At 37.6% G+C, this 26734-nt stretch overlaps 1 protein-coding gene across 1 annotated transcript in view; it reads left to right on the top strand.

Moving 5' to 3' along the window:
- The first annotated feature begins 240 nt into the window (after positions 1–240).
- Positions 241–26734, top strand: part of TAF4B (TATA-box binding protein associated factor 4b) — a 126164-nt gene continuing 99670 nt past the window's right edge. Inside the window, exons 1-6 of the mRNA XM_047087040.1 lie at positions 241–924; positions 14457–14602; positions 16732–16839; positions 20668–20832; positions 20935–21057; positions 24517–24606. Coding sequence (XP_046942996.1) covers positions 582–924; positions 14457–14602; positions 16732–16839; positions 20668–20832; positions 20935–21057; positions 24517–24606 — 975 coding nt within the window. The 5' untranslated portion in view covers positions 241–581. The remainder of the gene's footprint in view (positions 925–14456; positions 14603–16731; positions 16840–20667; positions 20833–20934; positions 21058–24516; positions 24607–26734) is intronic.

The raw sequence follows: 26734 nt of genomic DNA, 5'->3' as shown, positions 1-26734 counted from the left end.
CGATTCCAGTATGTGGCCAATCACAGAGCCGGATTCCGGGGGAAGCCCGGGGCGGCGGCGGCGGCCTGTGCGCGTGCGCGAGGTCTCCGCGTGGCTATATAAACATGGCTGGCGTGGCCGCGCGGTGGGGCCACGCCGAGTGTGTGTAGGGGGCTTTGGGGCGCTCCGGGTTTGTAGTTTTTAAATTTCTGGCGGGGGATCTGGGGCGCAGAGTTTTTCTGGGTGGTGGGAGCCGAAGTGACGCCCTTCCGGGAACCGCGCAGCCGGGCTCCGCTGTAGCGGGACCCGAGGCTGAGGCGCCGGGCTGAGCCGGCGCACGTGTGAGCTCCGCGGAGGAAGCGGCGAGCGGCCGGGCAGATGTTGCTGCAGCCGGGGCCGCACTAACCGGAGGGAGGTCTGGGACGCGCGGGTCTGTGCCCAGCCGGTGTCCGTCACTGACTTCTGTGTCGCGGCCCCTGCGCCTCTCCCTAGCGATGCTGTGGAGCCGGAACTGCTCTGGAGTCGGCTGCAGCTTGTCAAGCCTCCCTTCGCCTCTGCTCCCGGAACGGCAGCGTCGCAGCTGCCGCTGATCCACCTGGGGGATGCCCGCGGGTCTCACGGAACCGGCCGGCGCCGCTCCTCCCGCCGGTGTGAGCGCCTCCGGGACCGTGACCATGGCCCCCGCTGGGACTCTCCCTGTGCGGGTGGAGAGCACTCCGGTGGCCTTGGGCGCCGTGACTAAGGCTCCTGTCAGTGTCTGTGTGGAGTCCACGGTGTCCCAGCCCCTGCGGCCCCCCGTGGGGACCCTGGTGACCAAAGTGGCTTCTGTCAGCGCTCTTCCTAAACTCAGCAGCGGTGGTCCGCTGCCTGCTCCTCAGATAGTCGCTGTGAAAGCCCCCAACACCACAACAATCCAGTTGCCTGCTAATTTGCAGCTTCCTCCAGGTATGTCGATCACCTTTTCCAGCTTTTCCAGCCAGTGGTGACACGGGAAACGTCGCAGCTCCGGATTGTGCCTTCATGCTGTTAGCTTTAAAAAACTCAGCTAAGAGAACCTTTCATAATCGACTTTGCAGGGCAGTGATTTGGCTTTACAACTGATATAGCCTCTTTGAGTCATTACTGCACAGTTTTTCTTTCCATATTTAAGGAAAGAATCTTTTCACCTAAGTGACACAGTGAAAGCTGGAACAGTATATTCAGGAGGACCTTTGAGGCACTAGCTCCTAGGTGGGGGAAGATAGAATATAACTAAAGTTTATTTTCATATGCAGAAGAGACCAATTTATATATCTACATGCTTAGATAACCATATCTTTTTTTTTTTAAAGTTTAAGTTCTTGTGTGTTAAGACTAAAAGAGGATTTTAAATTTAAGCTAGCTAAAATAAGTTCACTGCTTTTCTGGTACCAGAAATGAATAATGCTGCTTCCCTCACAATCTTTAGATGTGTGATGGTTGTAGTTTTCAGTTAGAAGATTACCACTCATTCCCAGCAAATGCCAGAGTTGACCGATCAGAGGCATGCGATTCTTAAATCTGAAGCAGTGTGTGAATGCTGCAGTTAGCCTGTGACCACTTTTTATGGAAGGGTCTACATGTTTGGGCTGTTTTTCATGATTTACGTAAAGATTTTGCTTTGTGACTCTTCAGCATATTGTAAATTTGAGTGTTCTGCTTTCTTTCCTCAACTGACGGTGTCTTGGAGTTTTCAGTCGGGAAAAAAGGCACATCTCACATTTCTTTGGAGTGAACTCTTCTCGTAATTATATTGTCTTCTGTTTATTTTATTAGTAGTATTTGGATCTCAGACCTGCAAAGATGGTATAGGAGTGAAGCATGTGATTCAAAATTTCAGTATCCCCAGCAAAATGATAGGGGCTCTTTTGTAGCCAATGTTCTATTTGATCAAGAATGTTGTGGAAAGATCATGTTCTTCACTTTTGATGAAGTTCTGTTTCAGTTTTGTATTCTACAAGGTATATATATTTAAGGCTATGCCGTGTATGCCACTGGATACATTTTCTGCCGGTTCTAAATTGTCATCCTGCATATACTTGTAAAGTACTTAATGAATGTGTTTGAATGAAATCACCTCCTAATTTGTTAAAAACTAAATTCTTGTCAGTGAAGATTGTTTAGAAACAGTCAAAAAAGTATTAAAATAGAGGAACTGTCAAGAGTGAAAACTTGCTGGTAAGTGGAAACTAATCAGTAATCACTGGTATACGTGCTATACACACTTTCATATTTATATTCTTTTTGTTGGTCATAATAGGTACCAAATAAGGAAAGGTTTCTAAGCGTAAATAATTTGTCCAATGCCAGACACCTCATGGGTGTCAGAGGGAATTTGAATCCAGGTCTGTTTACTCCTTTTTTTTTTTTTTAATGTTTATTTATTTTTGAGACAGAGAGAGACAGAGCATGAGCGGGGGAGGGTCAGAGAGAGGGAGACACAGAATCCGAAGCAGGCTCCAGGCTCTGAGCCATCAGCACAGAGCCCGATGCGGGTCTCAAACTCACAGACTGTGAGATCATGACCTCAGCCGAAGTCGGCCGCTTAACCGACTGAGCCACCCAGGCGCCCCTGGGTCTGTTTACTCTTTACACACTATGCTTACCACTTGGTGTGTGTGTAGACTATGCCTAATTGAGTATCAGAGCTAAGAGTGACAGAATTTTAGAGCCTAATCTTTTGTACACAAAGAAACCAAAACTGAAACTTACCAGAGCTGCATAGCCATAAACCAAGACCACAACCTAGGTGTGCACTACAGTAAAAACACTTTAGGCTATTGACCTAGGTGTGCACTACAGTAAAAACACTTTAGGCTATTGACCATGGAGAAACTTCCACTACAGAGGACATAAACTGCCTTTAGGAATTGTTATTTACAGAGGAGGTGGCAAGATGCTTTGAAGAGCAGCTTTTGGGAATTTCAGCTGGTGGGTGGCAGAAAAGCATACTAACATTTGTGCTCTCGTTAGTGCACAGTAAGATAACCAATAGTTGAGGAATGAAATGAAAACACAGTAAAAGTTATGAGTCTTGTACTATTTCTTTTATATCCTGAGGATTAGCAATTGATTACTCAGGGATGCTTAAGACATATAGAAGTCCACTCTTCTTTTTCCAAGATAATGAATACTTTAAGTATTTCATTTCTGTTTACTTCAGCATTTTCTCAATGAACAGAACTGGTTTTTAAAAATATATGTATGCACCACAAGTTTTTCTAGGGAGCAGGGGCTGGAAATAAAAAGGGGAGGCATTGTGAGGAAATGAAAGAAGCTGTAGCAAAGCTCTGAAAATTATTCTGTTGAATGTTTTTGGTAATTTCTTTGGTCTTCTTGGTCTTCTCTTTTTTGAACATGTGGGATTTTAGGCCAGACTGTGGCTCTTTCTGTTTTTGGTATTCTGTGTCTCTTCTGTCACTTGTTTGAGAATGATGATCAAGGATTTGGTTGCTTCTGTTAGGTCATAAACTGTGGTAGATTCTGTTTGACGGTCGTACTGTACAGAAGTTAGTGAAAGTAACTTGTAAAATGCTTCAGGTCTTTTTTCATCACCTCCTTCATGCTGAGACATGGCATAGGATTTGGATCTTAGATTCCTGAACCAGTTACTGGAAAAGCTAGTGCTTCTTGTTTCTACCCTGGCTTCATCAAAAGGATATTACATGAGGGTAGGGACTCTTGGCTTTATTATCCAGGGTATTGCATGACGGTAGGGACCCTGACTTTATTATCCAGCACCTAGCTAAGTTCCTTGCTCAGAGGAGGCTGGAGAATTTGAATGCACATATTAGTATATGTGGAGAGATCAGAGGGCAATAGGGCTGCAACCCCTAAGGGGTTCCAAGGGCCATTACACATACCAGTGTATTTTATTCTTGATTGTTTTGCTTATTCTGCTTATAAAAGTGACATATGTTCTTGTAAAAAAAAAAAAAAAAAAAGCAATACTGAAGTGTAATACACCCTTCACCAGAGTATTACTATTAACAATTTGTTATCCTTTTCATGTTAGTACGTATAAATCTCCCTCATTTTTAAAAAAATTCCTTAGTAGTCCATTGTATCAAAGTACCATCATTTTTTGACCACTCTCCTGTTCCTAGACATCGATATTGTTTGCACTACTTTCTGTTATTATAAATGATGCTATAATAAACATTTTTGCGCAGTTCTATAAATGTGTATTTTAAAGAATAAATTGCTAGAAGTGGAATTGCTGGTTCAAAAGGTAATCTTTTAATAGGATTACCAAATTTTTATCCCCAGAAAATTGTTCAAATGCGTAATCAACAATGTTAATACTTAATTTTAAAAGGGTACCTATGGAATCCAATAGTGATTTTCCGGACTTAACTTTAATTAACGTTAATAAAAGATGAGCCCTATAATTGAGTGGAGAGAGATAGACTTTAAATGTAGAAAAATGTGGCTGGATGATAATGTTATAGATTTTTTTACTTACTGAATAACTGTGCCCAAGAGGGCTCTTGTTTGTGTGAAGTAAAGTAAGTATATAGTATACGATAGCTGGCAAGGTGTAGTTCAGGGCCACAGAGTAAGGAATAAGTGTGCTGATCAAATTTGTAGATAACAAGGGGCTTGGAGAGTTAGCCTTTGTGGAAAGTAGTAAAGTGTAGCAATATAGGGCAGAACATTGGCCTTGGAATCAGACCTGGATTTGAATCCCAGCTCTACCACCTATTAGCTTTGTGATCTTGGGCAAGTTTATTAACCTCATCCTCAATATCAGTTTTCTTATGTCTAAAATTGGATCATACCTTCTTCACAGAAGTATCATATGGATTAATAACTAAGATAAGTATATAGGTCTACATGTTGCAGAACTCTAGGGAACACCATTTGTGTGGAATACAGAGTTGCATAGCAGGCATGTCTGGAGTATTTAAGGTACCTGTATAGCAGTTGGCTATAGGTACTCTGGGCACTGTTGATCTAATACGTATGACATCCACCAAATTCACTGTAATTTAAGAGGTTGGATTTCTGGGTGGCTCAGTTGGTTAAGCATCCGACTCTTAATCTCAACTCAGATATTGATCTCAGAGTCATGAGTTCAAGCCCTGCATTGGTCTCCATGCAAAAAGATGGATTTTGAAATAACCTCAATGTCTATGTGTCCCCATTTTTATATGTTTGTTATAGACAATTTGGAAAATACTGAAAAATTATCCTCAGATATTTTAAGTGTATCTTTTAGTCTCTCTCCTTTTTTTATGTAAACTTTATGGAGCTACAGTTTTTTACATGTACATTTATTTTAAAATGGAAACCATTTACAGTAAGTTTTGAAAAATTTGACAAAGGTATAGCCACCATTCCAAGATATAGAACATTTCACTCCCCTAAAGCTTTTAGTTTCTTTGAGAAAAAAATGTATGTGTGCTTCCTCTAATTTTACATAATTGGGATTCTATTGTATAATTTTTATATCCTGCTTTTCACTTATCATTATATAGTGACTATTTGTATTTTATAACCTCAGAAACTTAATTTTAATGGGTGTGTAATCCATTATTTAACATTTTCTCTATTCATTTAGGTTGCTTATGCTTTTTTTTGTTTAAAAAGTTATTTATAGGGGCATCTGGGTAGCTCAGTTGGTTAAGCATCTGACTTCAGCTCAGATCATAATCTTCCAGTCATGGGTTCAAGCACTGCATCGAGCTCTGTGCTGACAGCTCAGAGCCTGGAGCCAACTTCTGATTCTGTGTCTCCCTTTCTGTCTACCCCTCTCCCACTTGTTCGTTCTCTCTCTCTCTCAAAAATAAATAAACATTAAAAAAAACTAAAAAGAAACATTAAAAAAAGAAAATTACTTACAAATAAAAGTATATCAAATGTTCTGTATTTAGATTGTGGTGTGTGTGTTGATTATTTTCTTGGGACAGATAATAAGAACTTTGGAATTTCTGGATCAAGGAAATAAGAGTGCTTTAAAGTTATTCATATATTTTTTTAACTTATATATGTCAGTGTTAAGTATATGCTAGGTTCTATGCTCATTACCATGAATGCAGTGGTAAATAAGGTAGACACAGTTCTTCTCCTGAAAATCAAATAGGTTCTGAGAATTTCCATAGATTATTCCGGGCTTAATTTTTCTCCAACAGTATTATTTTTGTAAACTAATACGTGCACATATAAAAACAAATATGACAAGTTAAAAAAAAGTAAAATCACCTGGAAACATCCTACTTTTAAAAGGTGAAATTTAGTAAAGGTAAATAGAAGTTCTGTTTTGACAAATCAACGGTGTAAATGGAGGATAGAGGAGATGTGCCATAACTGATAGTAGAATCTGGGATAAAAACTTACTGATTGATTTTAATTTTTTCTTTTACTCACTCAAAGAATTATTAGACTGAGAGAGAAATTTAAGTGACTTTAAGCTCAATAAGGGAAACTGATTTGAAAAATTAAAGGAATTGGGGCCATGGTGCCTGAGCAAGAATACAACTTTGGGTATGTTTAGCTGCCTTTAAGTGTTCAAAGTACTGTCCTATGGTAATGAAAGTAAGCTTATTTTGTGAGATTGCACAAGGGAACATCCTATCTCTGAATATTAATGGGAAGAATATTTTGATTCCATATTAAGGAATAACTTTGTATTTCTAATCTACTTGTGAAGCAGGGGCATTTATACCTCTCTACCTTCCTAATTCTGGACTTATTTCAATAGAGACTAGAAGGTCACCAGTCAGGCAGTTATGTATAGATGTGAAGTTATAATAGATGAATTCTAAAGTTTTTCTGATTCTTAGATTTGGATGGGCCTGCTATTCTTTCAGTATTTACTATTTACCATTGCTGGGAATATGGACAAATTAGAACCACCATCTGGATCAACTTGCAACCAAGACAAAATAGGAAAGGCAACTTGGCATATAATAGTTCACTGGGCAGATGAATAGAGTATGTTAAATTATGTACCAGATAGAAGGTGGATACCAGACCACTTTACACTTTTTTTTAATTTTTTTTTTTTTTTTAGCGTTTATTTATTATTGACAGGCAGACACAGAGCGTGAGCAGGGGAGGGGTGGAGAGAGGGGGAGACACAGAATCCGAAGTAGGCTCTAGGCTCTGAGCTGTCAGCACAGAGCCTGATGCAGGGTTCGAACTCACAAACTGCGAGATCATGACCTGAGCTGAAGTTAATCACTTAACCAACTGAGCCACCCAGGCGCCCCTACACTTTAATATCTTAATATTTTTAGAGGAAAGGTGCTCTGTAACCTAATGTGTAATTAAATTTTTTTAACATTTCTGTAGGATAAGTAGGCAAAACTGTGTATCCTTTTATGTTTGGAAAATGAATTATATTTATTAGGATTTGATTCAGAGGCTTGGTAGGTGGTTTTCACAAAAGAGACTAATGTTCAGTTTCCTTTGTATGTTTTTAAGTGCGTTTCACTAGGTTGTTGCTCATTGGAATTGGACTTTTGGGATAAACACTTCAGTCAGAAGAGCGTTGACTTTAGATGAGCTCTTGTTATTTTATTCTCAGTATTGTCTGTCTGCAGCTATTCTAATATTACTTCCTACTGCTGTTTTGAGTACTTACTAGAAGAAAAGTTTGTATTGTAGACCTTTTGACATTAATAACAACTACTACAATTGATAACTTTAAAATTCAAAAGTCTGCTCAAAAGTATTGTCTTATTTAATCCCCTTTAATGATCCTACAAGGTAAGTAGTAAGTCTCTTGATCCACAAATATGAAGTGTCCATTTATTTAGGTCTTTTTTTTTTTTTTAATGTGTATTTATTTGAGAGAGAAAATGAGTGAGGGAGGAGCAGAGAGAGAGGGAGACATAGAATCAGAAGCAGGCTCCAGGCTCGAGCTCTCAGCACAGAGACCAATGAGGGGCTTGAACTCACGAACCGTGATATCATGACCTGAGCCGAAGTGGGACACTTAACTGACTGAGCCACTTGATTTATTTAGGTCTTTAATTTCCTTCAACAGCATTTTGTAGTTTCTAGGGGCACCTGGGTGGCTCAGTTGGTTAAGTGTCCCACTCTTGATTTCACCTCAGATCATGATCTCAGGGTCATAAGATCCAACCCCCCACCCCTGCTCCAGGCTCCACCAATAAGTGTAGGTACTGCTGAAGAGTCTCTCTCCACCCATCCCCTGCTCACGTGTCAACGCCCTCTATTTCTCTCTCAAAAAAAATTTAAATAGCTTTGTGTAGTTTCCATAGTATTGGTGTTATACTTACTTTGTTAAACTTGCCAGTATATTACTCTTTTTGGTGCTATTGTAAATGAAATTGTTTTCTTTGTTCCGTTTAGTCATTCATTGCAACTGTATATAAAAATACAGCTGATTTTTATATATTCTGTATCCTGCTGCCTAGCTGAACTTGTTTATTGGTTTTAATATTTTTTCATGGATTTATAGGATATCTGTATATAAGATTGTATTATCTGTGAATGGATAATTTTACTTCTTTCTTTGGATGCCTTTTATTTCATTTTCTTGCTTAATTGCCCTGGTTAGAACTCTGAATACAAGGTGGAATAGAAGCAGTGATTGCAGGTATCCTTGTCTCATTCCTCATCAGTAATCTTTGTCTTGTTCCTAATCTTAAAGGGAAATCATTTAGTCCTTCACCATGACATATGATGTTAGGTGTGAGTCTTTTATAGATCTCTTTTATCAGTTTGAGGAGGTTTGCTTTTATTCCTATTTTATTGAGTGTTTTCATCATGATAAAAGGGGTGTTAGATTTTGTCAAATGCTTTTTCTGCGTCTGTTGAGATGATCATGTGGTTTTGTCCTATTTTGATAGGTTGTTTTGTAGTAACTTTTTTATATTAGACCAGCCTTATGCAGTGAGATAGATATTACGTGATATTACTTTTTTGTGCTACTGGATTCAGTTTGCTAGCACTTTGTTGGAAATTTTTGTATCTATATTCATAAGACATATTGGTCTCTGTTTTCTTGTGATGTCCTTGTCTAGTTTTGGTATCATGGTAATACTGACCTTGCAGAATGAGTTGAGACATGCTTCGTTCTTTTCTACTTTTTTGGAAGAGTTTGTGAAAGATTTGTATCAAGTTTTCCTTGGATTTTTGATAGACTTCACCAGTGAAGCCATCTGGACCTGGGCGTATCTTGTGGACACTTTTTGATTAATAATTAAATTCATTTGTTGGACCTATTCAGGTTGCCTATTTTCTTAAGTCAGTTATAGTAGTTTTTGTTTTTAGGAGTTTGCCTGTTTCATGTATGTCATCTAATTTATGGATTTACAGTTGCTTACGGTATTCCTTTATCCATCTTTCTATAAGACTAATAGTAATATCCTCTTTTTTTTTTTTTTCCATTCTTGGTTTTAGTAGTTTGAGCAGTCTGGTAAAGGTTTTTCAGTTTTGTTGGTCTTTTCCCAGAACCAACTTTTGCTTTTCTTTTTCTCCTTTGTTTTTATACTCTATTTAATTCTGCTTTAATCTTCATTGTTTTCTTTTCATCTGCTTGCTTTAGTTTTTATTTTGCTGCCCCCCCAACCCTGTATCTTAAGATGGAAGTTTAAGTTATTGATTTGAATCTTTTTTCTTTTTCTTTTTTTTTTTTTAATTTTTTTTTTTCAACGTTTATTATTTTGGGGACAGAGAGAGACAGAGCATGAACGGGGGAGGGGCAGAGAGAGAGGGAGACACAGAATCGGAAACAGGCTCCAGGCTCCGAGCTGTCAGCACAGAGCCCGACGCGGGGCTCGAACTCACAGACCGCGAGATGGTGACCTGGCTGAAGTCGGACGCTTAACCGACTGCGCCACCCAGGCGCCCCAAATCTTTTTTCTTTTTAAATACCATCATTTATAACTATAAATGTCCCACTAAACCCTGCTTTAGCTGCATTCTATAAATTTTGGTATATTATGTCTTTATTTTTACTCCTTTCAAAGTATTTTCCAATTTCCCTTATGATTTCTTCATTGACCAACTGATTACTTAGAAGTAATTAATTTCTAAATATTTGTGAATTCCCTCAATTTCTTTTTGTTACTGATTTCAAATTTCATTCCATTGTAGTTGGAGACTATACATTGTATGATTTTAGTCTTTTTAAATTTATTGGAGCTTATTTTATGTCCTAACATTGAGAATGTTCCATGTGCACTTATGGAGAATGCTGTTGTTGGGTGGAGTATTCTATGGATGTGTTTGGTTGGTTGGTTTATAGTATTGATCAAGTATTTGATTTCCTTGTTGATTTCTATATAGTTGTCTATCCGTTGTGGAAAGTGGGGTATTGAAATCTCTCAACTATTATCATTGAATTTCTGTTTTTCACTTCACTTACGTCAGCTTTTGCTTTGTATATTTTGGGCTTTGTTTTTGGGTACATATTAATATTCCTGACCCATTGGGTGTTACATCAGTTATAAAATGCCCCTCTTTATCTCTAGTAACATACTTAGTCTATTTTGTCTAATATTGGTCTGACCACTCTAGTTTTCTTATGATTGCTGTTGTATATCTTTTTTTTTTTTTAAGTTTATTTATTTTGAGAAAGAGAATATGAGCAGGGGAGGAGGAGAGAGAGAGAGAGAGAGAGAGAGAGAGAGAGAGAGAGAGAGAGAGAGAGAATTCCACGAATTCCACTATCCGTGCAGAGCCTGATATGGGACTCGAACTCACGAACCATGAGGTCATGACTTGAGCCGAAATCATGACAATATAAATGTATGTTAATTCTGCTTTCTTCTCTTAATTTAAAAAATTGTTTAAAAACCAGTTGTATAGAACAGTATGTATATAATTATATTGTTGGGCCTATACCATTAAAATAGTATATTTGTGAATAACAACAGAAAGTGAGTAGGAGTAAAGTTGTATTGCACTAAGGAAATTACCTTAGATGAAATCTCAAATCCATAGGAACAAATGAAGAAAACCAGAAATGGCGAATGCAAAAGTAATGAAACAAATGCTACAAATACATCCTTTGCTCCTTTCTTCTGTCAGTTTCTTTAAAAACCATACAGTTACATTATGTGATAATAACAAGGTATTGTTGGGTTTCTAATATATCTAGATACAATATATAGAACAATAATAGCACAAAAATAAAAGTGAGAGGAAAATGAGCTAAATAGGAGAAATGTTTCTATATCTCACCCAAATAAGTTAATACAGACGTGAAATAAATTCTAATACGATATATATTGCAAACTCTATTGTAGCCTATAGAACCTCTAAATATATGTATTGAAAAATTATAAAGAAATTTAAGTGTTACACTAGAAAATATTCACTTAATGCAGATGAAATCAGGGGGAAAAAAGAGAGAAACAAAAAGGAGAGGAAATATACAGAAACAAAAATAAATGGCACACCTAAACCCAACTATATATCATGCAATGTGAATGGTCTAAATAATTCAATCAAAAGGCAAAAATGTCTTGGGCTCCTGGGTGACTCAGTCAGCCACTATTTCTTTGAATGTTTTTCTGTTTCTTTACCTCTCTCTCTTTATGTTTCTCTTGTTCTCCCTCTCTGGTACTCACATTATGCCCATGTTGTGGTGCCTATCAGTGTTCCACATTTCTCTGAGGCTCTGTTCATTTTTCTTTATTCTTTTTTCCTCTCCTTTCTTTGGATTTAATAATCTGTTGATCTGTCTTCAAGTTCACTGATCTTTCTTCTACTTACTCAGTTTCACTGTCAAACCCCTCTAGTGAATTTTTTGTTATTGTGTTTAACTACAGAAGTTATTTTTTATGGTACCTATCTCTCTAGGGATAGTCTCTATTTGGTGATCTCATCATACCTTCCTTTGCTTTTTTAAGATGGTTTCCTTTTGTCTTTTGAACAAATATATAATGTTTACTTTGAAGTTTCTGTTGTTAGATCTAACATCTAGTCTCTCTTGTGGGTGGTTTCTGTTGCTTTGCCTTTTTTTTTCCTGTGTGTCACACTTTTCTTTTTCTTTGCATGTACTGTAATTTGCTATTCAAAAGTAATATATTGTAGCAACTCTGGGTACTGTCCCCTATTCCCTTGAGTGTATTATTGTTGTTTGGCTAGATTATTTTAGTGAAATCTATTTTCCCTACAATGGGAAGCCTCTGATGTTGCACCTCAGAGGGCACAGCCTTGGTTGTAGCAGGGCTCTCTCTGACTTTCTCTGAATCCTGTTTAGCTGTGCCTCTCTGTTGATAACCATACCTAGCTATTAAGCTCTTTTGGTTGCCAGCCAATTGCCCTATTTTTTTCAACAATGCCCTAGAGCCTAGCTTGCTCCACAGTCTGATCCAATTAAATTTAGGCTCCTTTACTGGTTAATTTTTTAGGTTTATTGTTACACGTTTGTTCTGACATCAGGAAGACCCTTCTTAGTTATCTCTTTATGTGGTTCTCTCTGGTAAACTAGAGCTAGGCCTGTTGTCTATCTTGTATGGGTCATGAAGCTACCATCCTTCTTTTAATTGTTTATTGTATTTGAGAGTGCTCTTACCTTTGAGTTTGCCCATGCTGTGTTGAAATAAAGTCAGCTTCTCTGGGGAGATATTTGGAGTGGGGACCAGGACTGTGGCATACTTCTCTCTGGGCAATATCCCTGCTTTAGGAGTGGGGTACTAGGCATGGGTGGTAGCCTTTGATCTTACCTGCTTACCTCTCCCAGCATGGAATAACTCCTACAAAATAACTAGGGTGAAGGACACTGGGGTCCAGATATTTTTAGTGTTCCATCCCTGAGGTGTAGAGCCTTCCTTTTATGAGTAGAGATGAGTAAAAGAAGAAGCCTGGAAACTTTTGGATACACTTATCTCAAATTTGTCCTCTGTTGTATGCAGCTCATTGTGGGGGAGATCAGAAATGCTGGTGGCCTGCTCCTTCCAGGAAGATACCATAGCCTCAACTGGGAGCTTGGGAGAGGAAGAGGCCCTGTGTTGACCACACTGCCTGATGTGAGAAGGAAAAGGGAGCAGGTCATGGTTCAGATGCCACAGATTCTTGCTGTTCTTACTGAGTTTTAGTAAATCCTCTTTAATAATGGTGTAGTCATTTTCTGTATGCCTTCAGGCAATTTCCAAAGACTCTAAATGATGTTTTTAAAAATAATTTTCACCAGTTATGCATGCTTTGCTAGGAGGCAGGTTTGTTGAGCTCTTGATGCTCCCATTCCAGAAATGGGACATCAGCTGTGAATATTCTCGTTTGTGCCTCCTACTGACATGGACAAGAATTTCTTCAGATTAGAAATACTACTGGGTTAGAGAGTACAAATGGGAATCAGTTTGGCACAATCATGTAAAGTTGAACAAAGCAATTCTACCATGTAATATTACCATCATCAGGATGTTAGAGTTCTTGTTGCTGCACATCTAACACTTAATGTTGTCTTTGGACTTCTTAATTTTTGCCCATCTAGGTAGATATAAAGTGATCTCTCACTGTGGTCTTAATTTACCTTTCCCTGTCATTGGCATCTGTGTTTTGTTCATTTTTGATATTCATTCTTCAAACATAAGTGAACTAAATTTTTTTTTTCCATTTGGTAGTTTGTTTTTTTGCTTGGTAGTGTCTTTTGGTAAACAAAAGTTTTTTTTGGTATAGTAGAATGTGTCAAATTTATTTAAGAAAGTCTCCCTATCCCATGTTCAGAAAGATAATTTTGTATATTATCTAAGAGTTTCAAAGGTTTTACTTTTTGCCTTTGTATTCTTAATGCCCTAGGGGTTTTGTGTGTGGTATGACACTTTTAATCTTTTCCATGTAAATAACTAATTGACCCAACCTTGCTTATTGAGTGGTCTGCTCTTTTCCTCACTAATCTGCAGTGCCTCTTAGGAAAATTTGATATGACATATCTACCTGAGCCTATTTTGGAATTCTCTAATTTATTCCATTGGTCACTTTGTGTAGTCTGGTGCCATTACCATATCATCTTACTTACTGTAGTTTTACAGTTTGAAGTCATGAAGAAAAAGTGTTTTGGCTTCTTCAAGAGTATGGGCCATAGGCTTGGACTTCTAATATTTTTTTAAAAAAAAAAATTTTTTTTTCAACGTTTATTTATTTTTGGGACAGAGAGAGACAGAGCATGAACGGGGGAGGGGCAGAGAGAGAGGGAGACACAGAATCGGAAACAGGCTCCAGGCTCTGAGCCATCAGCCCAGAGCCTGACGCGGGGCTCAAACTCAACGGACCGCGAGATCGTGACCTGGTTGAAGTCGGACACTTAACCGACTGCGCCACCCAGGCACCCCCGGACTTCTAATATTTTAAGTAGCTTTGAGTGAAAACATTTTTCCATATTATTTATGGTAATTAGCGTACATAGAATTTAGTGTGTACTAATCATTTGTTCAGACATTTTACAATATCGAAAGAAATGGTCAGAACACAAAATATATGATGCTTATGTTTTATTTATTAGCTTAGAGGTCATGGTTTTTTTCTTTTAATTCTAGGAACAGTTTTAATCAAAAGTAACAGTGGCCAGTTGATGTTGGTATCTCCTCAGCAAGCTGTGACAAGAGCAGAGACCACTACTAACATAACTTCAAGGCCAGCTATACCAACGAATACTCATACAGTCAAAATCTGTACAGTGCCGGTAATATACCTTAGGGTTTTGGTTTTTTTTTTTTTACTCTTGGTTTTCTAGCTGGTATCTTCATGTAAATATATGTGTATTTGTGAATAAAAATAATAGATGATTCTGCTCAACTTTTTGAATTGAGCCACTTTCTTTGTGTTAATCAAGATGTTTGGTTTTGTCACTTGGTAATTGCTAAAATAATAAAGATTCAGTCTTCATACTCAAAGATTTTTATTTCTCAGGGGAATGTTAAAAGGGCTTTTTGCATGTCTAAATGGAAAGAAAATATGCTTCAATTTTAATTTGTGGTAAGACATTAACAGTACAGTTTTATACTATTCATTTGTATCTGTATCTTATAGGAATGACTTCTTAAGAAGTCCGAAATAGTTCATTAATTTAGCGTTGTTAGAAAATGGTTTATTTTACATACATGGTAATCTTTTTAGGTAACTAACTGAAGCTTATCTTGTGTGGCAGAGGTAAAAAAAAAAAAAAATACATATATATATATGTATATATATATATATATATATACATATATATATGTGTGTGTGTATATCATAGCATCTTTCTCTGGTAAAATAAAAAATGCTGAATGTAGTATAGCATTTTCTTGATGAGTCAGGTTCATCCTAATGAAAGATCGCATAGTGTTCTGTGGTAATATCCTCTGGCAGTCTGTCTGCCACCCTCACCCCCCATTTTGTGCTCTCCTCTAATATTTGATTCTAGGTTCTCATTTTCTATGTTACTGTATCTTTCAATGATAGCTGCTCCTTCCCTCTTTCCTTTTCTTTTCTTTTCTTTTCTTTTCTTTTCTTTTCTTTTTCCTTTCCTTTCCTTTCCTTTCCTTTCCTTTCCTTTCCTTTTTGTTCTTTTTTTTTTTTTTTTTTGAGAAAGAGACAGAGCACAAGTGGGGAAAGGGCAGAGAGAGAGGGAGAAACAGAATCTGAATCAGGCTCCAGGCTCCAGGCTCCAATCTGTCAGCACAGAGCCCAACGTGGGCCTTGAATTCACAAACTGTGAGATCATAACCTGAGCAGAAGTCAGATGCTTAACCTACTGAGCCACCTAGGTGCCCCTGCTCCTTTCTTTTCTAGTTTGCTTTATCTAACTGCTGTGAGTTGAGAAGATAGATTAGCAGACTATTTTAATAATGTTAAATAAGAATCCATATGTTTTTGGGGTGCTTGAGTGGCTCTGCTCTGTTGGTTAAGCATCCAACTCTCAATTCCGGCGCAGGTCAGGAAATTGATCTCAGGGTCATGAAATTGAGCCCAGAGCCCAGTGCTAGGCTCCCCACTGGGCGTGGAGGCTGCTTAAATTCTTTCTTTTGGGGCAGCTGGGTGGCTAAGTCCGTTAAGTGTCCGACTTCGGCTCAGGTCATGATGTCATGGTTTGTGAGTTTGAGTCCCACATCAGGCTCTGTGCTGACAGCTCAGAGCCTGGAGCCTGCTTTAGGTTCTGTTTCTCTCTCTTTGCCCCTCCCTTACTCTCTGTCTGTCTCTCTCAAAAATAAATAAACATTAAAAATTAAAAAAAAAAAAAAAGATTCTTTCTTTCTGCCCCTTCCCAACTTGTGTTCTCTCTTAAAAAAAAAAAAAAAACAAAAAAAACAACTATATGTTTTCTGTATGAGCCAAAGAGTAAAGTTTAAGATTTTAATGCTAAAAAACTGTGATATTGCTAAATCAGTTGCCTCCTTAAGGAGTATGAAGTAGTGTCAGTTGGCCAGTTGACCAGTTAGGTTCGCAGTGGAGAATATGCTTAAAACCTATAAGGCTATATAAAGCCAGTTATAACAACGGAGTTTGCTGTGGTGAAGTGTTTTAATTTTTTTTTTAATATTTATTTATTTGAGAGAGAGACAGCATGTGTGCGCACAAGTGGGGAAGAGCCAGAGAGACAGGGCAGAAGATCCAAAGCAGGCTCTGAGCTGTCAGCACAGAGCCCGACGTGGGGCTCAAACTCCTGAACCGTGAGATCACGACCTGAGCCAAAGTTGGACATTTAACTGACTGAGCCATCCAGGCACTCTGAAGTGGTTTAATGTTTAATGTTCACCATAGTACTGATTGATTTAAAATTACTAATGCTGATGATTCTGTTATCTCTCTCCCCTCCCCCTCTCACCCCCTTAGAATTCTGGTCCACAGTTAGTTAAGAAAGTGGCAGTGGCACCTGTTAAAAAGTTGGCACAAATAGGAACTACTGTGGTAACCACGGTTCCAAAGCCTTCCTTAGTACAGGTAAGTTGTGACTGACTTGTGACTATGTGTGCACTGCTTATTCTCTCATCTTTATTTAGTTGTTTCCTGCTAGATATGTAGGTTGTCACAACAACTGTGTAACCTTGAGCAATTCAGTGATATTTGGTGACACCAAAGTGGGTGGGAACGGTTGGAGGTGTAGAAACACAGGATAAACATGGTGTGTGCTCTTGGAATATTAATTTTACTTGAATATATTAAATTAATACAAATGCACCCAATAGCCATGTGTGATAGTGTTTAGAAGCAGGAGCTAGGACATCCCCTTTGGTGTAGGGGATACTAATTAGTTATTGATACTTGTGGAAGGGAAGGAAAATAAGACTTTGAACTAGATGTAGGCCCAGTAAAGACTCCACCAATCAGGTGGGGAACATTGGAGCAAATATGGCTTGTCAGAGTTGTCCTACCATGTGCCAGCTTTGGTCAGCTGGGCCTTAATTCCCACTCTGTGATCAGTCATTGGATGTCAGTTCCACAGGGAGAGTTGTGCTATTGGGCAAGATAATTCTCTGTAGTTGAGGCAAACCCTGAAAGAACTGACAGCTGTAGCCTATGTAATAGCATTCCCAACAGCTGGGACAACACAGATGTCCTTGTGATGGTATTGCAAAGTTTACTCCTTGTATCACTGGTATCTACTTCCTTATACATTGTTAGAGACCAGATCTTTTGGAATTCCATTGGGTTTCTTCCTTGGGGAAACAAAGAAGAGGGGTTATAGGATGAACTGCAGTCCTCACTGCTATGGCTGATACTCATCTTCTCCCCCCTTTACTATCCTATCCATTCTAGATTCCCTTCATTCTCAACTAATAACTCTACTGGTCTTGGTAGCTTAACTGGTAGTGGGACCAGATTTTCATCCCTGAGGGATCTGAGGTCTTAATCACTATGCTCTTTTGAGGCAAGAGTTGCTGTACTTGTCCATTTATCATTACAATTGGGCAAGGAAATACCAACAGGCACTTAAGTAGATCCCTTGGATTCACCACATATACTCCTCTCAGTCTGCATTGTAAGATAGCAACCCTACCTATTCCAGATGTCAGGTCACTTACCCTTGTCATGATAAGCTCTTTACTGATGTTCCCTGGACGTAAGGAACCTGAGGTGCCCAGGAGGCAGGCATGGTGTCTAGTTTATGGGAACTCTTGTTGTGTCCTCTGGTGAAAGTGTGCCCCCTGTGGGCAAAAATGGGAAGCACATGGTCCCCCAGCATGTCTTTGGGAGTCATAAGTGGTTCCATTCATCCCTTTACTCCTTGATTCCTTGATTTTCATGTATTTGTCCTATTGGAGACATAGTACCATAAAGGATTTCTTGATACAGTTAGTACACTTAGTCTTGGGGGATGGAATTCGATCATCATTGAGTATTGCCTCTGAGTTTGCACTTCACCTGTGCCTTCTGCAGGCTGTTCTAATACTTTACTAGGATGCCAGCTTTTAGGTCATGCCCCCCCCCCCCCCCAGACAATCATAATCAGTGCCAGTGCTTCTTGCAAAGCATGGAAATACCATGGGCTGGTCTAGAATATCAGAAGATATGATTGAGTTTGAGATGGTCCATCCATTACTGCAGTGGGATTGTGTAGATAGAGTAAGACTGGGATTGTGTACCTCTCTATGCCTTTTAAGAGTTAGAATTGGCATGGAAGGTGCAGATATCTGGTAAGGTACAGCTAGTAACTATATTAGAAAGAATTATGAAAGACAGATTTTGTACTAGAGACCATTAAACATTGACAAGGAAAGTGGAAATGCCATAAATCCTTCATCTGTTCACAAAAAATAGTATGCTTTTTCTGAGCTCACATTTCATTGAGCCTTATTTTGCTTCATGAGGGAGAGGAACCCTGAGGTTCCCCAATGAACATTTCCCATTGGTTCTGGAAAGTAATCATAATTACCAGCTAAAGTTTTAGATTATATGTTCTTAAATCAAGTAGTATAAGGAATTAAGGGCAGAGTATAAATCTAGACTCAACTGAATATAGAGTCAGCTGAAGGAAGAGTATTTCATTATTGTATATTGACCTGGAAAAGTTTTTAGACAGTCTCCAAAAAGATTCAGAGAAACTGCACGGTAGTTGTCCTTGAAGAGCAAGACTAAGGCTAGGAATAGGAGGGGGATTCATTTTTATTGTTGCCGTTGAGATCTGCTTATATTTAATAAAATTTTACTAACGTAGCTGCAATTTTTTCCCCCAAATTTTTATTTAAATTCTAGTTAGTTAACACACAGTGTAATACCTGTTTTAGTAGAATTTAGTGATTCATCACTTACATATAACACCCAGTGCTCAATACAACAAGTGCCCTCCTCAATACCCATTACCCATTTAGCTCATCCCCCCAACCCACCTCCCCTCCAACAACTCTCGGTTTGTTCTCTACCATTGAGTCTCTTGTGGTTTGCTTCCTTCTCTCTTTTTTTTTTCCCTTCCCATAAGCTCATCTATTTTGTTTCTTAAATCCACATATGAGTGAAATCTAATGGTATCTGTCTTTCTCTGACTTATTTCACTTAGCATCCATCCTCTCTAGCTGCATCCACATCATTGAGAATGGCAGGATTTCATTCTTCCAGCCTCTGTGTTCTTAAGCATTATTCTTTATTGCTTTGGATGGGGCAATTTGAAATTTTAACCCTTGAGAATTACAATATCAGTAAGAATAATGAACACTCTATCTGTCTAATTTTCAGCAAATGAGATTTTATCTGCACACTTTTTACAAAGGGGTATATAAAAGTTGAAGATTTAGCTGCAATTTTTAATTTAACTTTTTTTAACATTTCATCATTCATTCTAGTCTTCATCGTTAATCAGGGTTTTTAATTTCTTTCCCATTTTTTTACCCTTGTCTTTTCTAATATATGCTTGTCTAATATATGCTCCAGTCTTTCTAAAGTGGGAAATTTTGGTGTACATTTTAATTCACTTACTGGGACTGTTACCAAAGGAATTTTCTTGAAGGAGATTGCAACCTGAACTTTTTGTGTTGTATGCCTTAGTATACAAGTATTTCAACTAAAGTGATGGTGCATTCAGTTTTCTGCATGAATTATAAATACTCTTGTCTTCTGATCCCCCTAAACTTGACTCCTGTTCTGTTACTTTCAGTGTTTGTTTTAAAATAAGATTGTTGCTTTATCTCAATATAGTTGTCTAAGTTTTTAACTGCCTGACTTGTGATTTCTTGTATTAAACTTTTTATCCTGCAGGTGGCGCTAGAATCACACCTCATTTCAATAGAGGGTAGAATAACCAAAATTCTTTTCACTGTGAAAGATATTACAGTTTGTAATATTTATTATGTTTAATAGTCTAATAAAAGTAGCTTATCTGAATACAAGATGATCAATAGATCTCTCTATACTTAAGCAGAAAATTATAGAATAGGAAATCCTATATTTTCATATAAAGACTATTTCATATTCTTTTTAGAGAAGTATTAATAATGTTTTTTGAGGACCATATGCTTGGTACTATTTTTCACAAACAACCCTAGGAGAGTAGGTAGGTGTCTATTTTTTTATAGATAGGAGTCAAGGGATTACTTGCTTGAGGACAATACTCAGTAGATGTCAATGAAAAGTAGGTAGGTAGATGAGAATGAAACCCAGATCTGTTAAAGTCCAGAGCTCTTACAGCAGTGTGCCATTGCCTTACACTAGTAGAACATAACATGAAAGCAAAGATGTCAAGATACATTTGTAGTCTCATAAGTGTGAAATGAGGCACCAGCTGTGATATATATATTATAGTAAATGTATCTAAGTATACACTACTCTTAATTTCAGTCTGTGGCTGTGCCAACAGCCAGTGTTGTCACAGTTACTCCTGGAAAGCCCTTGAATTCTGTAACTACCCTGAAGCCTTCAAATTTGGGAGCATCACCTGCCCTCTCAAATGATCCCAGTCTCAAAGCAGAGAACTCAGCAGCTGCTCAGGCAAATCTTTCTCCGGTAAGCTCTCACTTCCACCTTATGTGAGTACAGCTCTTTACAGATTTTCTTGAATTCTGTTTTTAGCTAACATTTGTGTTTTATGTATATTTCTTTACTTAGGCGATGCTAGAAAATGTGAAGAAGTGTAAGAACTTCCTTGCCATGTTAATAAAACTAGCGTGTAGTGGATCACAGTCCCCAGAAATGGGGCAGAATGTGAAGAAACTGGTGGAACAACTTTTGGTAAGTTAGTATTATGAAAACGTGAAAATTCTGTGAGAATTCTTAGAACATGTTTTAAATGGGATGTATCTTTAAGTGAGGTTTATGTTAGATGGATTTTTTTGACAAGCTATGGTTTGTTTTTTGTTTTTGTTTTTGTTTTTTTTTAAGTTTATTTTGGGAGAAAGAAAGCACGCAGGGGTTAGGGACAGAGAGAGAGAGAGAGAGGGAGAGAATCTCAAGCAGACCACAGAGCTCAAGGTGGGACTCGAACCCATGAACTGTGAGATCATGACCTGAGCCAAAGTCAAGAGCCAGATGTTTAATGAACTGAACCCGCCAGGTGCTTCTGCTTTTGCTTTTTAAGAGCTTTATAATGATAATAAATCTAAGACAAGTAAATCTATTGTATATTATTTTCTGTATGCCTTAACCTAAAAAAAGACCTTGGAGAGAAGGTTGACTATTTGGCCAAGTAAAAAATTGTTACTAGAATTGCAAATGTCAGAAAGCCAGTCTGTAAGTTCAAACAACAAACTTTGTAACCCATGGAAGTAAGTTAATCTTCTTAAGTCTGCCTTTCCTTCTCTTAAAATGAGAAGAGTAATAAATGTGATGACCTTTAGGGCGCCTGGGTGGCTCAGTCAGTTGGGTGTCCAACTCTTGATTTCAGTTCAGGTCATGATCTCACAGTTCGTGAGATTGAGCTCTACGTTGGGCTCTGTGCTAACAGTGGGGAGCCTGCTTGGGATTCTTTGTCTCCTTCTCTCTCTCTCTTGCCCCTCCCCAACTTGTGTGCACTCTCTGTCTCTCTCTCTCAAAATAAATAAGTAAACATTTAAACAAAATGTGATGATCTTTGACTTACAAGTTCCAAGATGCTGTATTTTTTAGCTGTCAAATTATATGTCATTCATTTTTATATCTTTCAGATAAAATGCTTACATACATTAAAGCAGATGAAAGTGGAAATGAGCAAATATTGCATATTATATGCTTAAGAAATATGCTGATGATATAACAAATACAATTTTGAATTTTTTGAACTACTAAAATCTACAGATTTCTGTGACCATACAATGAGAATTTTGTGTATTTTTTGTATAAAAATGGTCACTTTTTCCTAGCAGAAGATGTTTATGTTTCAAATGTTACAGGAAAACAAGTATACTTTATAAATATTAAAATACCTTCTTTACTGCTCTTTTTTATGCTACCTATAATTTGTTAGAAATAGAGCACATTTGAAACGGTTAGTGTTCTGCTTGGGAAAACTATTTTAGATACTTAAAATTGTAAGTCCTACAAACAAATTTTTTTTTTTTAAAAATTTTTTTTTTTTTTTTTTTCAACGTTTATTTATTTTTGGGACAGAGAGAGACAGAGCATGAACGGGGGAGGGGCAGAGAGAGAGGCAGACACAGAATCGGAAACAGGCTCCAGGCTCTGAGCCATCAGCCCAGAGCCCGACGCGGGGCTCGAACTCACGGACCGCGAGATCGTGACCTGGCTGAAGTCGGACGCCTAACCGACTGCGCCACCCAGGCGCCCCCCTACAAACAAATTTTTAACTTAACTTTCAAGCATTTTTAAAAATTAAAATTAACTTAAATTTTTAATTTTTGATTTAAATGTAGTTGACATATTATTTTCAAGTATACAGCATAGAGATTTGACAATTACATACATTACAGAATGTTTACCACAGTAAGTGTGGTTACCATCTGTCACCAGAAAGTTATTGCAGTATTATTCGTTATATTTCCTGTGCTGTACTTTCCATCCCTCTGACTTGCTTATTTTATAACTGGAAGTTTGCCCTTCCTAAGTCCCTTCAGCTATTTTGCCTATTTTCTCCTCCCCAGTTTCTTCTCTGTATTTGAGTTTGTTTCTCTTTGTATTATTTTTTAGATTTCACATATAAGTGAAATCTTACAGTATTTGTCTTTCTCCTGTCTGACTTACTTCAGTTAGCATAATACCCTCTAGGTCCATCCATGTTGTGAATGGCAAGATCTCATTCTGTTTTATGGCTGAGTAATATTCCATTGTATGTATATACCGCATCTTTTTTATCCAATCATCTGTCTAATGATGGACATTTAGGTTGCTTTTATATCTTGGATATTGTAAACAGTGCTGCAGTAAACACAGTGGTGCATATATTTTTCAGAGTAGTGTTTTTGTTTTCTTTGGGTAAATACCCAGAAGTGGATCATGTGTTATTTTAATTTTTAAATTTTTGAGAAATCTTCATACTGTTTTCCATAACAACTGTACCAATTTACATTCCTTCCAATAGTGCATAAGGGTTTCCTTTTCTCCACATCCTTGCCAGCACTTATTACTTCTTGTTTTTTTGATATTAGCCATTTTGATTGGTGTGAGGTAATATCTCATTGTGTTTTTGAATCAGAATTTCCCTGATGATTAGTGATATTGACCATCTATTCATATGTCTGTTTGCCATCCTAAGTCTTCTTTGGAAAAATGTCTATTTAGGTCCTCTTGTCTATTTTTAATCAGATGATTTTTTTTTTTTTTTTGGTATTAAGTTGTATGAATTCTTTATATATTTTGGATATTAACCCCTTATCAGGTATGTCATTTGCACATTATCTTCTCCCCATTCAGGAAGTTGCCTTTTTGTTTTGTTAATGGTTTCCTTTGCTCTGCAAAAGCTTTTTAGTTTGATATAGTCTCAGTAGTTTATTTGTGCTTTTATTTCCTTTGCCTGAGAAGACATATACAGAAAAATATTGCTAAGGCTGATGTCCAAGAGTTTACTGCCTGTGTTTTCTTCTGGAGTTTTATGGTTCTAGGTCTCACATTTAGGTCTTTAATCCATTTTGAATTTATTTTTGTATATGGTTTAACAAAATGGTCCAGTTTCATTCTTTTGTATGTAGCTGTCCAGTTTTCCCAACACTATTGAAGAGACTGTCTTTTCCCCATTGTATATTTTCACCTCATTGTCATAGATTAATTGACCATATACACATAGGTTTATTTCTTGGATGTCTATTCCATTGATCTGTACGTCTGTTTTTGTGTCAATACCATACTGTTTGGATTACTATAGCTTTGTAGTATAGTTTGAAGTTTGGGATTGTGATAACCTCCAGCTTTTTTCTTTCTTAAAATTGGCTGTTCAGGGTCTTTTGTGGTTCCACACAGATTTTAGGATTATTTGTTCTAGTTCTATGAAAAATGCTGTTGGTATTTTGATAGGAATTGTATTCAATCTGTAGATTGCTTTGGGTAGTATAAACATGTTAACAATATTAATTCTTCCAATCCCATGAGCATGGTGTATGGTTCCATTTTTTTGTGTCCTCTTCAATTTCTTTCATTAACATCTTCTAGTTTTCAGAATACAGGTAGGTCTTTTACCTCCTTACATCAATCATGAATTACATACCTTTTCTCTTTTAAAATATTTGTAAACATAAAAGTATTCTTCTTTCTTCTGTTCCTCAGGATGCAAAAATTGAAGCAGAAGAATTTACTAGACAACTGTATGTTGAACTCAAGTCTTCACCTCAGCCTCACCTAGTTCCTTTTCTTAAGGTAAAGTTGTCTGTTACTTTGAAGAAATTATTTGGATTAGATTATTTAAAATAATTTTGAAAAAATAATTGAAAACCTGAATATTTCAATATGAGAGCAGTTTAATGTGAAAATACTAACAATGTAGGAGAGGGCTCTCAAATGTTGTCATCTGTTAACATTCATAGTTAGTCCATATTCTTTGGATTGGAACACTTTGAGAAAACAGAAGTAACACCTCATTCATGAACAAAACTTAATGATTATATTGTTAAAGCTTATATCCTCAAATATCTTGACTTTTCCATTAAAATAGGGCCTTCTGCTTTGTCCTAATAACTCATATTGTCTTAGAAATAAAAAAAATCTCATTGTGACTAATTTAGTGGGAGAGCTGTTATTTTTAAAAACTGTTACTATGCATACTCCTTTTGACGATTTGTTGAATTAAATAGAATTTTGATGTAGAACAGTAACTTTGATAACAAGAGACTATAAAAATTATTTTTTTTGGATATTCAGAAGCTGAAGAGGAATCGAATTGAAATTTATACAGTTATTAAAGACCTGGGATTATAGTGAACCACAGAGTCATCCCATAAATTTTGAAATAATGGAAGACAATTTGACTTAATTGTGTAGGGAGATGAAAGAGGTGCCACAGTGGAAGACTCCTTTTGGTTGCCTCATACAAGAAGAGTTGGAAGGAAAATGGGGCACCTCTTCAGAAGGATATTAAAATAGTGGAAACTGTCACTAGAAGGGTGAGCACATTGATTAGGAGGATGCCAATCATGTGATATGAATTGTGGCTATAGCAACAGAATGTTTTAGCTAAAGGAGACTTGGTCTGGGGAAAGTTGCAGGTTCAGCAAAAATACCTAATAATATCAAATAACTACTGCCCTGCTTTTTGGATGACCTTCTTGATTGAGAAGTTAGAGGCAGTTCTTCCTTGGGTCCCTTTCAATGCCTAAAGTTCTGTGAGCTATAGGTGTCTATATGACACTGACAACTCTTGAATTTATCTGTATTTCATACTCCCTGGAGACACCATGGGGAGAAGGAAAATAATCAGTAGGCTTCTATTATGTATCCTATGCTTTGCTACATACTTTTTATTTTTATTTCTTATTTTATTTTTATTTTTTGATTTTTAATATTTATTTTTGAGACAGAGAGAGACAGAGCATGAACGGGGGAGGGTCAGAGAGAGAGGGAGACACAGAATCCGAAGCAGCCTCCAGGCTCTGAGCTGTCAGCACAGAGCCCGATGCGGGGCTCGAACTCACGGACCGTGAGATCATGACCTGAGCCGAAGTCAGACGCTTAACCGACTGAGCCACCCAGGCGCCCATGCTAGATGCTTTTTAAATTTGCATTGTTTGCGCTTAATTTTCATATCAGTCTTTTGAGAATACTAGGTGCTAGATTTTATAGTAGTTTCCATTTTGGAGACGAAAAAAACTTTAAATTGACTAATTTTTTTATCAAGCTCACAGGTCCAGAATTTATTCTACCTGACTATTTGTTTGATAATACTAACATTAAGTTGCCAAATGTTACACTAGGAAGTATTTGTGCTTTGTATGTATTTTTTTTAAGTTTATTTATTTATTAAAAAAATTTTTTTTTAACACTTATTTTTTATTTTTGATTCAGAGAGAGACAGAGGACAAACGGGGGAGGGTCAGAGAGAGAGGGAGACACAGAATCTGAAACAGGCTCCAGGCTCTGAGCTGTCAGCACACAGCCCGAGGTGGGGCTCGAACTCACGGACCGCGAGATCATGACCTGAGCCAAAGTTGGACGCCCAACTGACTGAGCCACCCAGGCGCCCCAAGTTTATTTATTTTTGAGAGAGAGAGAGTGTGAGCATGTGCATGTGTGTGCATGAGCAGAGGGAAGGGCAGAGAGAGAGAGGGAGACAGAGAACCACAAGAAGGCTCCATGCTGTCAGCACAGAGCCCAGCATGGGGACTCAATCTCACAAACGGTGAGATTGGGACCTGAGCTGAAATCAAGGGCCAGAAGCTTAACCAACTGAATCAACCAGGCATCCCTTTATGTGTTTTTTAAGGATCTATTAAGCTTTGTGATTTTTTTTTTTTTTTGGTGAGAATTTTTTTCTCATTTTTGAAAGCTTTTG

This window comes from Lynx rufus, unplaced genomic scaffold (genome assembly GCF_022079265.1).
Source record: "Lynx rufus isolate CCGP_SWC_20201006 ecotype Redwood Valley unplaced genomic scaffold, mLynRuf1.p SCAF_22, whole genome shotgun sequence".
Lineage (NCBI taxonomy): Eukaryota > Metazoa > Chordata > Mammalia > Carnivora > Felidae > Lynx > Lynx rufus.
The sequence above is the reverse complement of the archived record's forward strand: the minus strand, read 5'-3'. Positions and strand labels throughout refer to the sequence as shown.